The sequence below is a fragment of the Naumovozyma dairenensis genome, chromosome 10, assembly GCF_000227115.2.
Source record: "Naumovozyma dairenensis CBS 421 chromosome 10, complete genome".
NCBI classification, from domain to species: Eukaryota; Fungi; Ascomycota; class Saccharomycetes; order Saccharomycetales; family Saccharomycetaceae; genus Naumovozyma; species Naumovozyma dairenensis.
In genome coordinates, this window is record NC_016488.1 from 516,237 (window position 1) to 529,242 (window position 13,006).

The 13,006-nt window shown below is 34.4% G+C and overlaps 5 protein-coding genes across 5 annotated transcripts; 4 read left to right on the top strand and 1 right to left on the bottom strand.

The window, feature by feature from the left end:
• Positions 1 to 1,227: 1,227 nt before the first annotated feature.
• SEC61 (translocon subunit SEC61) lies at positions 1,228 to 2,667 on the top strand (the record flags this gene model as incomplete). Its single annotated transcript, XM_003672300.1, has 1 exon — positions 1,228 to 2,667. One exon carries the CDS (start codon positions 1,228 to 1,230, stop codon positions 2,665 to 2,667), a length of 1,440 nt encoding a protein of 479 aa, XP_003672348.1.
• A 1,359-nt stretch (positions 2,668 to 4,026) lies between these two features.
• Positions 4,027 to 5,112, top strand: NDAI0J02140 (mannose-1-phosphate guanyltransferase; the record flags this gene model as incomplete). Its single annotated transcript, XM_003672301.1, has 1 exon — positions 4,027 to 5,112. One exon carries the CDS (start codon positions 4,027 to 4,029, stop codon positions 5,110 to 5,112), a length of 1,086 nt encoding a protein of 361 aa, XP_003672349.1.
• Positions 5,113 to 5,858: 746 nt separating this feature from the next.
• CSR1 (Csr1p) lies at positions 5,859 to 7,211 on the top strand (the record flags this gene model as incomplete). Its single annotated transcript, XM_003672302.1, has 1 exon — positions 5,859 to 7,211. One exon carries the CDS (start codon positions 5,859 to 5,861, stop codon positions 7,209 to 7,211), a length of 1,353 nt encoding a protein of 450 aa, XP_003672350.1.
• A 330-nt stretch (positions 7,212 to 7,541) lies between these two features.
• On the top strand, positions 7,542 to 9,827 carry CTF3 (Ctf3p; the record flags this gene model as incomplete). The annotated part of the gene is made up of 1 exon (XM_003672303.1): positions 7,542 to 9,827. One exon carries the CDS (start codon positions 7,542 to 7,544, stop codon positions 9,825 to 9,827), a length of 2,286 nt encoding a protein of 761 aa, XP_003672351.1.
• Positions 9,828 to 9,924: 97 nt separating this feature from the next.
• On the bottom strand, positions 9,925 to 12,699 carry NAM2 (leucine--tRNA ligase NAM2; the record flags this gene model as incomplete). The annotated part of the gene is made up of 1 exon (XM_003672304.1): positions 9,925 to 12,699. The coding sequence occupies one exon, from the start codon at positions 12,697 to 12,699 to the stop codon at positions 9,925 to 9,927; it is 2,775 nt and encodes a 924-aa protein (XP_003672352.1).
• Between the last annotated feature and the right edge of the window lie 307 nt (positions 12,700 to 13,006).

The following is a 13,006-nucleotide window of genomic DNA, read 5'->3' on the forward strand; positions in this document are numbered from 1 at the left end:
CCTAGGTTGGAAAGTGCCAAAAATAGGGTAGGGTAGAAAATTATTTTTACCCGTACATCCTTGGTCAAGTGACAAAAGAAGGTTTTTTTTTAAAGGATCCAGTTGAAAAGGTAAAACCATCGATGTTAGAAGCTCTCAGCCATCCATAATGGAAAGACTTATCGAACTTTAGGCTACTATTATTCAAACCCTAGTAAGTACCCACAATATCTCACGGATTATGCATTATTAAAAAACTATATAATTTTATGGAAGTACACTGTGTAAAAATTCATAATTATCAGCAAGAGGGACTTTTCGGGGATTGTTCAAGGTACGATAATTTGGCAGTTTAACAGTCAAACACTCAGGGTTGACGCCAGTTACCGACCCTTAAAAGGCCTTCGTTAGACGCATTAAGATTCTTGGCCAGATATATATGTGGTTAAGTGGAAAGGCCAGACAGACTCTACATAGATAGTGTACTAATGTTTTGCTTTAGAGTGTACGTAGAAAAGGGCGTTATTTCATTATGCGCCATCGGCATATGATATGATATAATGTGACAGCGACGGAAACATCAAAACAGAATAAGAAAGTCCACAATATCATTAGTAAATATATAATCCACTGAAGAGTAAAAAAATTAGATAGTGGAAAAATATGGACGTTATAAGATACGAAATTTTGCTTGTTAATATAAATAACTTGGCCCAGTTACAACGACTACATAAGGATTCCCCTCCCCCCTCCCTCTGTACGTGGTTTTTGCTTCCAATGGAAACTTCAGTGTAAATCACTGTTCACTGTCTTACCCGGTGTGGCAGAGGGTAACGGCTATACGTGGCGATTGTTTCTTCCCGCGCGTTGACGTGGCCTCGAGTTGCGTTTCAATGAGAAGTGGAAATGAAACAGTGCAGCGAATTAAGTATCCAAAGGATCAAATAAATACATACAAGAGTGTCTACTAACCACATATTGACGTACTTTCTCATTCTCAGTATCTCCATTTATATAATACTTAATCATAAAGATATCCTTTGAGAAGCAGCATCACCATTATCATCGAATTATTGTGTTGTGTTGCATTTAAACAACAATTCGTCGTACCCCTCCTAGCAACTCATATTTTTTTCAACCTTCAACCCTCCTACAATACAATAGTATAGTATAAAGAAGAAGGTGTTTTTTCTGTCTCTGTTTGTTCTTACCTCAGTATCCTATTGAATCACAAATAATATAATAATCATGTCTGATCGTTTACTAGATATCTTCAAGCCATTTGAAGCAATCCTTCCTGAAGTCATTGCCCCACAAAGGAAAGTCCCATATAATCAAAAATTGATTTGGACAGGGGTTTCACTATTGATCTTTTTAATTCTAGGTCAAATTCCACTTTATGGGATTGTCTCCAGTGAAACTTCAGATCCATTGTATTGGTTAAGAGCCATGTTGGCCTCTAACCGTGGTACTTTAATGGAATTAGGTGTCTCTCCAATCATTACCTCTTCCATGATCTTCCAATTCTTACAAGGTACTCAATTATTAAACGTCAAAATGGATAACAAACAAGACCGTGATTTGTTCCAAATCGCTCAAAAAGTTTGCGCTATCATCTTGACTTTCGGTCAAGCTTTAGTTGTCGTCCTAACAGGTAACTACGGTGATCCAAAAAATTTAGGATTTGCCATCTCTTTATTATTGATCTTCCAATTGATGTTTGCTTCCTTCATTGTTTTACTATTAGATGAGTTGTTATCGAAGGGTTACGGGTTAGGTTCCGGTATTTCTTTATTTACTGCTAGTAACATTGCTGAACAAATCTTTTGGAAAGCCTTTGCTCCAACTACCATTAATACTGGTCGTGGTAAAGAATTTGAAGGTGCCATTATTGCATTCTTCCATCTTTTAGCTGTTAGAAAAGATAAGAAGAGAGCTTTGTTTGAAGCTTTATACAGAACTAATTTACCAAACGTTTTCCAAGTTTTCGCAACGATTGTAGTTTTCTTTTCCGTCTTATATTTACAAGGTTTCCGTTACGAATTACCAATTAGATCAACTAAAATCAGAGGTCAAGTCGGTGTTTATCCAATCAAATTATTTTACACATCAAATACTCCAATCATGTTACAAAGTGCTTTAACTTCAAATATCTTTTTAATTTCTCAAATGTTATATCAAAGATTCCCTCATAACCCAATCATTCGTCTATTAGGTGTTTGGGGTATTAAACCGGGTACTCAAGGTCCACAAATGGCTTTGAGTGGTGTATCTTATTACATTCAACCATTAAGTTCATTAAGTGAAATGATTTTAGATCCAATTAAGACTATCATTTACGTTACATTTGTTCTTGGTTCATGTGCCGTTTTCTCCAAGACTTGGATTGAAATTTCAGGTTCTTCTCCAAAGGATATTGCCAAACAATTCAAAGATGAAGGTATGGTCATTAATGGTAAGAGAGAAACTAACGTCTATAGAGAATTGAAACGTATTATTCCAACGGCTGCCGCATTCGGTGGTGCAACCATTGGTGCCTTATCTGTTTGTTCCGATTTGTTAGGTACATTAGGTTCTGGTGCTTCTATCCTTATGGCTGCTACTACCATTTATGGTTATTATGAATTGGCTGCTAAAGAAGGTGGATTTTCCAAGAACATTGTTCCTGGGTTCTCTGACTTGATGTGAGGGAGGAAGAAAAAAACTTCATTACTCATTCAAAGCTTCGTTCACAATTTTTTATTTCCTTTTATGTTTTAATTACGAAGTCGATATCGTGTGATATTAGATGATGGAAACATACATCCACCTTATTTATATATATAGATATAAATATAATCCAGTTTTCTTATATATGGTCATACATAATATTGTAACCGTTTGTAGCTTTATTTATGTACAATAGAATATTCTACATTATAATAAAATTTAACAATAAAAAATCAAAAAACAAAAAAACAAAAAACAAAAAAAAGAGATTGATAATACAAACTGAAAAATGTTTCCTATCTTCAAGTTAACAGCATGGTTCTTAATCAGAAATACAAAACAATGGCGGCTAAATTGTATTACCCGTCCGCAATATGAAAAAATAAAAAATATGGGGGGGAGGAAGAGAACACCCAAACAAAGTACACTGTACGGACGTTCGTTGGTACATAAAAAGGAAAGGAGAAACCCAACACTTGCTGGGCATTTGTTAGCAGATGGAATGACCGTACCGTACGGCCCCACCTTCATCATATTCAATTGTTTTTGTTTTTGTTTTCGCTTTTGTTTTTGCTTTTGTTTTCGTTGTTGCCTTGTTTTTGTTTTGTTGTCCTTTTCCCTCCCTCCACCACTGCAGTCTCCGTACACGTCTCCTCTGTATTCGGTATGTGGTTGTTGACAGCTGAAACTCCGCTGGCCTCAAAATATTTCTCGAGAGAGGGAACGGTGTCCCAAAGCGGGAAGTGTTCCGGCTTTTCACAAACAACAGTAAACCTTCCCCCCTCAAGCCAACTCCGCACGGGGCAACTTCGGTACACAAATAAACTTTTCCGGGAACAGTGCCATACAAAATAGAAAACAAGATGCAAAGAACACCCTGGCGGACAGTCTGGCCCAAACGGCCTTCTACCAGCGAGCTTTTGCAGTTCTGCCAGGCAGACAGTCTGGATTCTCTCTCTCTCTCTCTTTCTCTTTCTCTCTAAGTCTACCTAGGTCTGTGGTCCACAATAACAATAAAGGTTATTCTCCTACGGCAAAATACTACGAACTACCCTCTACGAAACGGTACAATACTTTCTTTCCTTCTGTATTCTTTGCAACAACACCAACTCTTCTCTTTCATGACACGTATACCACGAAGTTATGGCACTGTCTCAACATTTATACATATATAATAACAAGCAATTGCGCATTCAATTCAATTCTTACTTGTTATTTCGTAATTCTTTCCTTCCCTTTCCTCTCCTTTCATTCTTTGTCGTTTGAAAAGAGCTCTTTGACGACAACTATCATCCCAATTTATATAACAAACAACAACATTATCATAACACAATAACAATGAAAGGTTTAATTTTAGTAGGCGGTTACGGTACAAGATTAAGACCATTAACACTAAGTGTTCCAAAACCACTAGTGGAATTCGCTAACAGACCAATGATCTTACATCAAATTGAAGCTCTAGCCAATGCTGGTGTCACAGATATTGTTCTTGCTGTCAATTATAGACCTGAAGTCATGGTAGAAACATTACAAAAATATGAAAAGGAATACGGCGTTAACATTACATTCTCTGTAGAAGAAGAACCACTAGATACTGCCGGTCCTTTGAAATTAGCCGAAAAAATCTTAAAAAAGGATAATTCTCCATTCTTTGTCTTGAATTCTGATGTCATTTGTGATTACCCATTCAAAGAATTGGCTGATTTCCATAAGGCTCATGGTGGTAAGGGTACTATCGTTGCTACTAAAGTGGATGAACCATCTAAATACGGTGTTATTGTTCATGATATCGCTACACCGAATTTGATTGATAGATTCGTGGAAAAACCAAAGGAATTTGTCGGTAATAGAATTAATGCAGGTTTATATATTTTGAATCCAGAAGTCATTGACCTCATTGAAATGAAACCAACTTCTATTGAAAAGGAGACTTTCCCAATTTTGGTCAATGAAAAATCTTTATATTCTTTCGATTTGGAAGGCTTCTGGATGGATGTTGGTCAACCAAAGGATTTCTTATCTGGTACAGTTCTATATTTGGAATCTTTAGCTAAGAAATCTCCAGAAAAATTATCTAAAGCTGAATATATTTACGGTAATGCTATTGTGGATCCTACAGCTAAAATCTCTCCAAAGGCCAAGATTGGTCCAAACGTTGTCATTGGTGCTAATGTAACCATCGGTGATGGTGTTAGAATTGAAAGAAGTGTTGTCTTAGCCAACTCTACTATAAAGGAACATTCTTTAATTAAATCTACAATCGTTGGATGGCATTCAACTGTTGGTAAATGGTGTCGTCTAGAAGGTGTCACGGTCTTAGGTGACGATGTTACTGTTAAGGATGAAATATACATTAACGGTGGTAAAGTCTTACCTCACAAGACCATTTCTGCTAATGTTCCAGAAGAAGCCATTATTATGTAAGAAAGAAAGAACGTTGCATGACCCATTCAAAGCAAGTATTCCAATTTTAAATTCATTTTACGCCTCAACGAAAAAAAAAGTTTCCACGTAATGAACCCTTTTATTTTTAACGTCTAAATAAAAATAATGAGAATAAGTATACTATATAAATATAATTTAATATAATGACAATTGTACCTATACTATTATCAATTTACATCACCATATTCATTCATCCTTTCTCTTCTCTTTCCCTTCCCTTCCCTTCCCTTCCCTTTTGATCGATTAAAAGTGTCAACAAAAAGGCACACCAAAAAAAATGATCGAAATTTCTCGCGTTCCGCCTCACTCAACTTGTTGAATATGAAAAATATTGAAAGAGTACATGATGAACAACATGAAGAATATGGTGAAATATTGGAGACTTAAACGAAGAGTTGGCAATACGATGCGATATCCTTGTTAGTTCCAATTTATACACGCTTTAAGTAATATTCTAAATTCTAAATCGTTTAGTTAGCGGTTTGTTGATATATATTCTTCAATGTATACATATCTCTCTGTGCTTCAAGCCTAATATTACCATTACTCACGAAGAAAGCTTGGTACTATAGCCACACAAAAAACTATAACGATCAGAACATAGACTTAATTCCTAGCAGTTAATCTCCGATATCATCATCCAATTTAGTTTTTCCTTAGCACACACATATATATATATATACCTGGAGAGAAACATTACTAGTCTATAATAAAAAAACTACAAAATGGCCACTGAAAAGGAACCTAAACCATTGACGACAACAATGAGTCTACAAGATATCACTACAGATCAAGAAACTACCTTGAAACAAATATGGACATATTTATTCCATCTGTGGGGTATCCCCGTAGATGGTACCAATGCCTTCAAAAAGGATCCAAGCCTTCACTCTCTTTCTCCTCAAACATCAATTAAATCTGTTGAAAAGGAACCTAAAAAAAAGTCCCTATTTGGCAAAATGTACTCCATGACAGGATCCTCTTCATCATCATCATCATCATCATTTCCACCGGATTCAACTCAACAGCATTCTCAACATCACCATCATCATAAATTGAATGAAAGACTTCCATATACTTTGAATATGATTCATCCTGAATTTAAACAGTTGACTGTACCACCAAAAGATACAAGAAAGTTATTTTGGGAAATGTTAAGATTAGATCCAGTAGATAATCATATCTTAAGATTTGCAAGAGCAAGGAAATGGAACACTGATAATACAATCAAAATGTTATCAAAAACATTCCAATTCCGTCTCACTAAGAAACCAATCAATGAAATATTAAATAAAGGAGAAGCCACCATCATTAAAGAAAATAAACAACAAGGCCTAATCAAAAACCTCGAATTACAAAAAGCTGTAATTTATAATCATCCAACAGAAAATTCAGCATGCCCATTAATTGTAGTAAGACCAAAATTCCATTATAGTTCTGATCAAACTGAAGAAGAACTAGAACATTACGCATTGTTAATCATTGAACTTGCAAGATTATTCATGAGAGAACATTCCATTAGTATTCTTTTCGATTTGACTGATTTCTCATTATCAAACATGGATTATACTCCTGTTAAATTCTTGATCGCTTGTTTTGAAGCTCATTATCCTGAATCATTAAGTCATTTGTTCGTTCATAAGGCACCATGGCTTTTCAGTCCTATTTGGAGTATTGTGAAAAATTGGTTGGATCCTGTTGTAGCTTCAAAAATTGTCTTTACGAAGAATACTTCTGAATTAGAAAGGTTTTTGAAACCAGAACAAATCCCATCATATCTAGGAGGTAAGAATGATTCTATTGATTTGGATCATTATGTGAAACCAGATGGATCTCATGACGATAAATTGAAAGATAAAGAAGGATTGCAGTTGGTACAAAATCAACGCATTGAGTTGATTGATAAATTTGTCAAGTTAACCGTGGATTGGATTCAAAGTGAAACTGATGAACAATCGAAGGAGCTGTTTGCAGAAAGATGTAATGTTAGCGATGATATTTGCAATAATTATATAGAACTCGACCCCTTTATCAGATCAAGATCAAGCTATGATATAAACGGACTTTTGAAATTGTAAAAAAGATTCAAGTACTCATAGCAATACTAACCATGCAGTACAATTTCCATTTAAGTACTTTATACATATCGACACATACTTTTTTACGCAGGGCAGTAATCAATATCAATACTCGTAATATATAAATATGTAATAGCTCTGGTTGGAATTCATTCATTTAAATGTCTGTTATCAACTATACATAACGGTGCTAATCACTTCAAAATTGAAAGGCTTTCGGGCAGCGATGTCCTCTAACGATTATCAAAAAAACAAACATGTATAGATATCATGTAAAACTGAAATAAAGTTAGAGAAACATATGCAAGCTCAGCGACAATTAACTTAGGCATGCCAGAAGACTATGAAGATGCAATCAAATCACTTCTTTCAGCTGACAATCTTGTACCCAATTGGCAATTACAAACTCATCTAAAAGTGATTCACAAAGTAGTACCCAAATATGGACTAACATCAGAAAACCTTAACCAATTGATCGAATTATGTTGTGCCACATCAAAGACAAATTTATCTGAAGATTCCAAGATAAAGCTGATTGAGAAATCTTTATTCCCCAATGGCTTCCTTACTCAGAAAACCATTGATCTGATCATAAGCCATTTAGGCACAAATACTATACTTACTTCTTCCTCTAGTAGGTTTCCCTCCAAGGAAATTCAAATTGCCTTATGCAAATGGTTAGTGCATGTTTCCATACTGATACCGAAACAATTGATGAATATGTCTACATGGTTCCATCTTTGGCAATTCGAATATATTCAAAAATGGATCACATTAATCATTGTTTGGTTCACTACAGACAAAAACCAAATAAATCCTTGGAAACTTATCATAATGGAAAATATCACAAGTAAAACAATGTATAAAAATAGTAAAGTGTATGCCACTTTGATCTTGAAACGATACCTGACAATCCTGGGCCAATCAAACCGTATTCAGGGCCTGATATCCAAGATCAATTGTGACGTTAATTTTTTGAACGTTTTACAACATTTTCAATTCGAAGAAGAATTTCTTCGGAAATTAAGGCATATAGTGGTTAAAAACTCACCTTTCAATTTTACTAAAAAATCAATCATTAAATCATTTTCTTTTAAAGTTTTACAATTGCAAGATAAAGTTGAAGTGGACAAAAATGTTCCTCTTGCTAATTATAGCCATGATAAACGTATCATGAAATTGAATTACATTTTTGATCATTCAAATACAGAGATGGATGAGATTGAGGGTGAAATTCCATTAGATGAAATTGATACTTTAAATGCTTTGGTGAGACACTGGAATAGAATTGTTCTCCCGAAAAGTGGTCAAAGATTATTTTCTAACGAGCGAACAATACCAATGCAATTATATCCATTATCATTATCTTCAGAAAATGAAGAATTCTGGGTGAAAATGTATGATTGGATATTTGCTCATTTACAAATGTGTTTCAAGGACAAGAAACTACAACTCAAAGATAGAATTTCTCTCTTTGATAATGTTATGAAAAGCTGTCAACTATATGATACATTTACCTGGAAGGTTATTGATGATTTTTTGACATTGGAATATTTGTCTGCCAACAAAGATTTGTTTTTGTCCATATGTACAATTTTGTTCCCAATTATTGAATGCCCTGATACTGAGAATCCAGAAAAGTTGAAAGAATTTAGAAAAAAATTTAGGCGCATAATCACAATATGTAATTTGAGTAAAGAAGATGGACATAATAGCAAAAAGCGATGGTCCTCATCTCAAAATACGACAGTATCTGTTATTTCAAATTCAATCATTACAATGGTGAGAACTTGGATGTCAGCTCCTACTGATGTTATTGGTTTTCAAAAGGTACTATTTTCATTAGAAATATTGAATGAATTGAGGAAACTACTGATTTCTAATATTAATCATTCTATTGAAAATAGACATACCATCATTAGCACAATTTTATTACTTAATTTATTGTCCTTCATAGCTCTAAAATTTCAGAAGAGATTCAACTCAAAATCAAGTGAGAAAGATGTAGCAGATGAAGCTTTAAAAAAGATTATTCTTACGTCAGGTACCATAAATAAACTTTGTACTTTAGATGATCCGTTGATACTTGATGCATGTTGCCATTACTTGGTCAGTATTAAAGGCTTATTAATTTACAGGGAACCTGATGATATATACGTTCAATTACAGAACAAATACATCCTAAATATAACAACTTATCTTTGGAGGAATAAAATTTTCAAATCGAAAAAAATATTTGACATTCCAACTAAATTTTTGAAGGACTTGATTAAAAATATATACTTACCTACATTGACCTCCAAAAATAAAGCCTTATTCTCAATGTTTGGTATTGCATCAACATCATATATCCCAATAGCTGCTCTACATCAATTGGAAAAGGACAATAATTGTAAAGTCCATTATAAAGAACTTCTTAATGAAGAAGGATTCAATAAATTTTCTAAGAAATGGAAGGATAAAACCGAATGGTTACCTGAAATACTTTCGTTTGATGAATTTAAAGAAATGCTGTTAAAACAGATAAGCGGAATGGATCCCTATAAAAACATTGCATTATTCTTATTTACTTATTTGAAAAGTCTTTCTCATTATATAGAAAATAGGCAAAACTGATTACCGATCATAATTTTACACTTGTATTTTTGTATTTATTTACATGTACACTTTTATACTTTTTTTTACCGATAGTTTATATTCGAATATTCATTCCCTAATCATCTTCGAATTGTTTCCTAACTGTTTCTAATATATTTTTATTTTTATGGAATTGGAAACTGACGATATTATATTTCATAACAAATTTCTTAATGGTTTTATCACTTAAATACTTACGGCCATCTGGTGAATTCATTAATGTTTCGATGACATAGTCACGTCCCTTCTTGAAGAAATTCTTTTCAGTCGTAAAATAAAATTTGACTCTACCATTAACAACGATTTGGAATCTCTGGAACTTTGTTTCGACAATTCGTTCAATTCTTGGCCATCGATAATGATTCCAGCCTTCCCAACCTTCTTGATTTTTCTTTATAATATCTGCAGTTTCTTCAGAGATGGATGGTGTCACAGGATAAAGCATAATTATTAACTTTTGTAAATTTTGCATCAAAATTTCATTTCTGACGTTTCCTTTATCGGCAGCAACCTCTAGAATATTTGTAAATTTCATATAGTCAGATATGACGGTGTTTAATGATAGATTAATATCGTATTCTTCTGTGATTGACTTAATTAATTTCTGAGCCTTATTGTGGAATTCAATTTCAGGATCTGTCATATCCTCGGGTGTAACAAAATTAGGATCAAATTTCTGCTTTTGTGCCAATATTATAGTATAGCGTAGAACTCTAATTAGCCACCTTTCAATGCCTATAATTTTTGATTCATCCCAGACCAAGGCATCTTCTACAGGACTTTGAAACATAATATGGGCTCTGGTTGCATCGGGGCCATGTGTTGAGATACATTCATTTGGATCAGCACCATTATATTTTGATTTGGACATTTTTTCATATGTAACCACGGGATCTTTACCGGTGGCTGTTATAATTGTTTCCCCTGTCTCAGGATCAACATGTAATTCCTCCTTTTTCAAATACCTGCCAGTATCTGGGTCAGTCAATGTTTCACCTTTAACCATACCTTGAGTAAGTAGATGTTTGAATGGTTCGTATGAATGTTTCTCATCACTCCACATTCCGATTGAACCTAGGAACTTTGAGATGAACCTTGAGTACAAAAGATGCAATATAGCATGCTCAACACCACCCACATATATGTCAACAGGCATATTTTTGGAAACTAAGCTTGGACCAAAGGGAAGATCTTTATTTTTTGGATCAAGATATCTAAAGAAATACCAAGAGCTATCCATAAATGTATCCATTGTATCTGTCTCTCTTTTCGCATCGTTTCCACAAGAAGGACACTTAACATTTACGAATTCTGGAACTTGCGATAAGGGACTACCACCTTTTGAGCTTAAGTGCTTGATATCAGGCAAAACGACAGGTAAGTCCTTTTCTGGAACAGGGACAGTCCCACAATCATCACAGTGAATCATTGGGATCGGTGTACCCCAATATCGTTGTCTACTAATTAGCCAATCTCTTAATCTATACTTTGTCGTTAATGAACCTACTTTCTTCTCTTGTAATTCTTTCCGGATTTCATTTCTGGCATCCAAAATGTTTAGACCAGAATATTTGCCCATGTCTTCAGTCATTCTGACAGCGTATGTGTCTGTGAAAGGTAACTGTATTCCATTATTCCCTTCACTCATAAATTCTGGTTCAAGACATGATTTTATCATTTCATTAGGCATATTTTGCTTCCAAAATTCAAAATCTCTTGTATCATGTGCTGGACATCCCATGACAGCGGCGCCCTTTATTATTCTTTTGGAATCGTTACCATAATCACTTATAACATATGGTGTGACAAATATTGGAATAGTATCTTGTGTAAGTGGATTAATTGCCTTAATTTCAGAGATCAAGTACCCATCTTTAGAATCTGGCGGTAAGTTCGAAATATTCTCGATAAATTTCCTTAATTTTGGATCTATCTTTGCATAATGGGTTGCTATCGGATGGTCTTTAGACAAAGCCAAAAATTGAGCTACAGGTAAAGTTTCAACTCTTGTTGTAAATGCAGATATTTCATCAAAATTTGAGTTATCTGTGCCAAATAATAATTGAACTCCTTTAGATTTCCCAATCCAATTTTTTTGCATTGTCTTAACTTTCTCAGGCCATTTTTTCAATCGTCTTAAATCAGAATTTAAATTATCCGCAAACTTAGTTATTCCTAAAAACCATTGTTTAAGTAATCTTTTCTCTACTTTTGCTCCTGACCTCCAGGAACGCCCATTAGCATCTACTTGTTCATTAGCCAATACGGTTTTATCTACTGGATCCCAATTGATTTCAGCTTCTTTCCTATAGGCCAAGCCATTTTCATATAATTTCAAGAAAATCCATTGATTAAATTTATAATAATCGGGATTACAAGTTGTCACCTCTCTATCCCAATCAAAATTAGCCAACATATTATTCATTTGTTCTCTCATCTTAACGATATTTTCCTTTGTCCAAATTGAAGGATGAATATGTCTTTCAATTGCAGCATTCTCAGCTGGCAATCCAAAGGCATCCCACCCCATGGGATGTATCACACTGTAACCTCTCTGTTTGAAAAATCTATTCAAAGCATCACTAATAGTATATACTCGAAGATGACCCATATGTAACATACCAGATGGATATGGAAACATCGAAAGAACATACATGGATTCTTGATCTCTATCAAGTTTCCGCTTCTTCCGGGCCTTCATATCGGGTTCTGTTGGTAGCATTACACCCTTTGTAGTCTTATCTTTCCATTTCTGACCAAGCTCTATTAGGGTAGCTGTAGCTTTCCCCTTAAATGACGGTACATTTACAGCCATTGACCTGACATGTATAAGGTTTGGATGCCTGAGCATTTTCTTCGGGTGTTTTGGGTTCTAAATAGTACTGATAAAAATAGAACAAGATTGCAATTACTACTTGGTTTCCTGGTATATACTCTTATCGTTAGATCGTGTTTGTTCGATTGATCCTCGAAGCAACTTTATCGTTCTTAATTTATTCACCTGATGTTTCCAATTGTAGCTACGGTCACGTGCAACAAATTATACCATATAGTGAAGACATATTTTTAGAAAGTAAATGCATGTTAGCTAATTGCCAAGTGCCGAGTTATCTTTGGTGAAAAAATATCATAAAGATATAGTAATCAATGAGGATGGG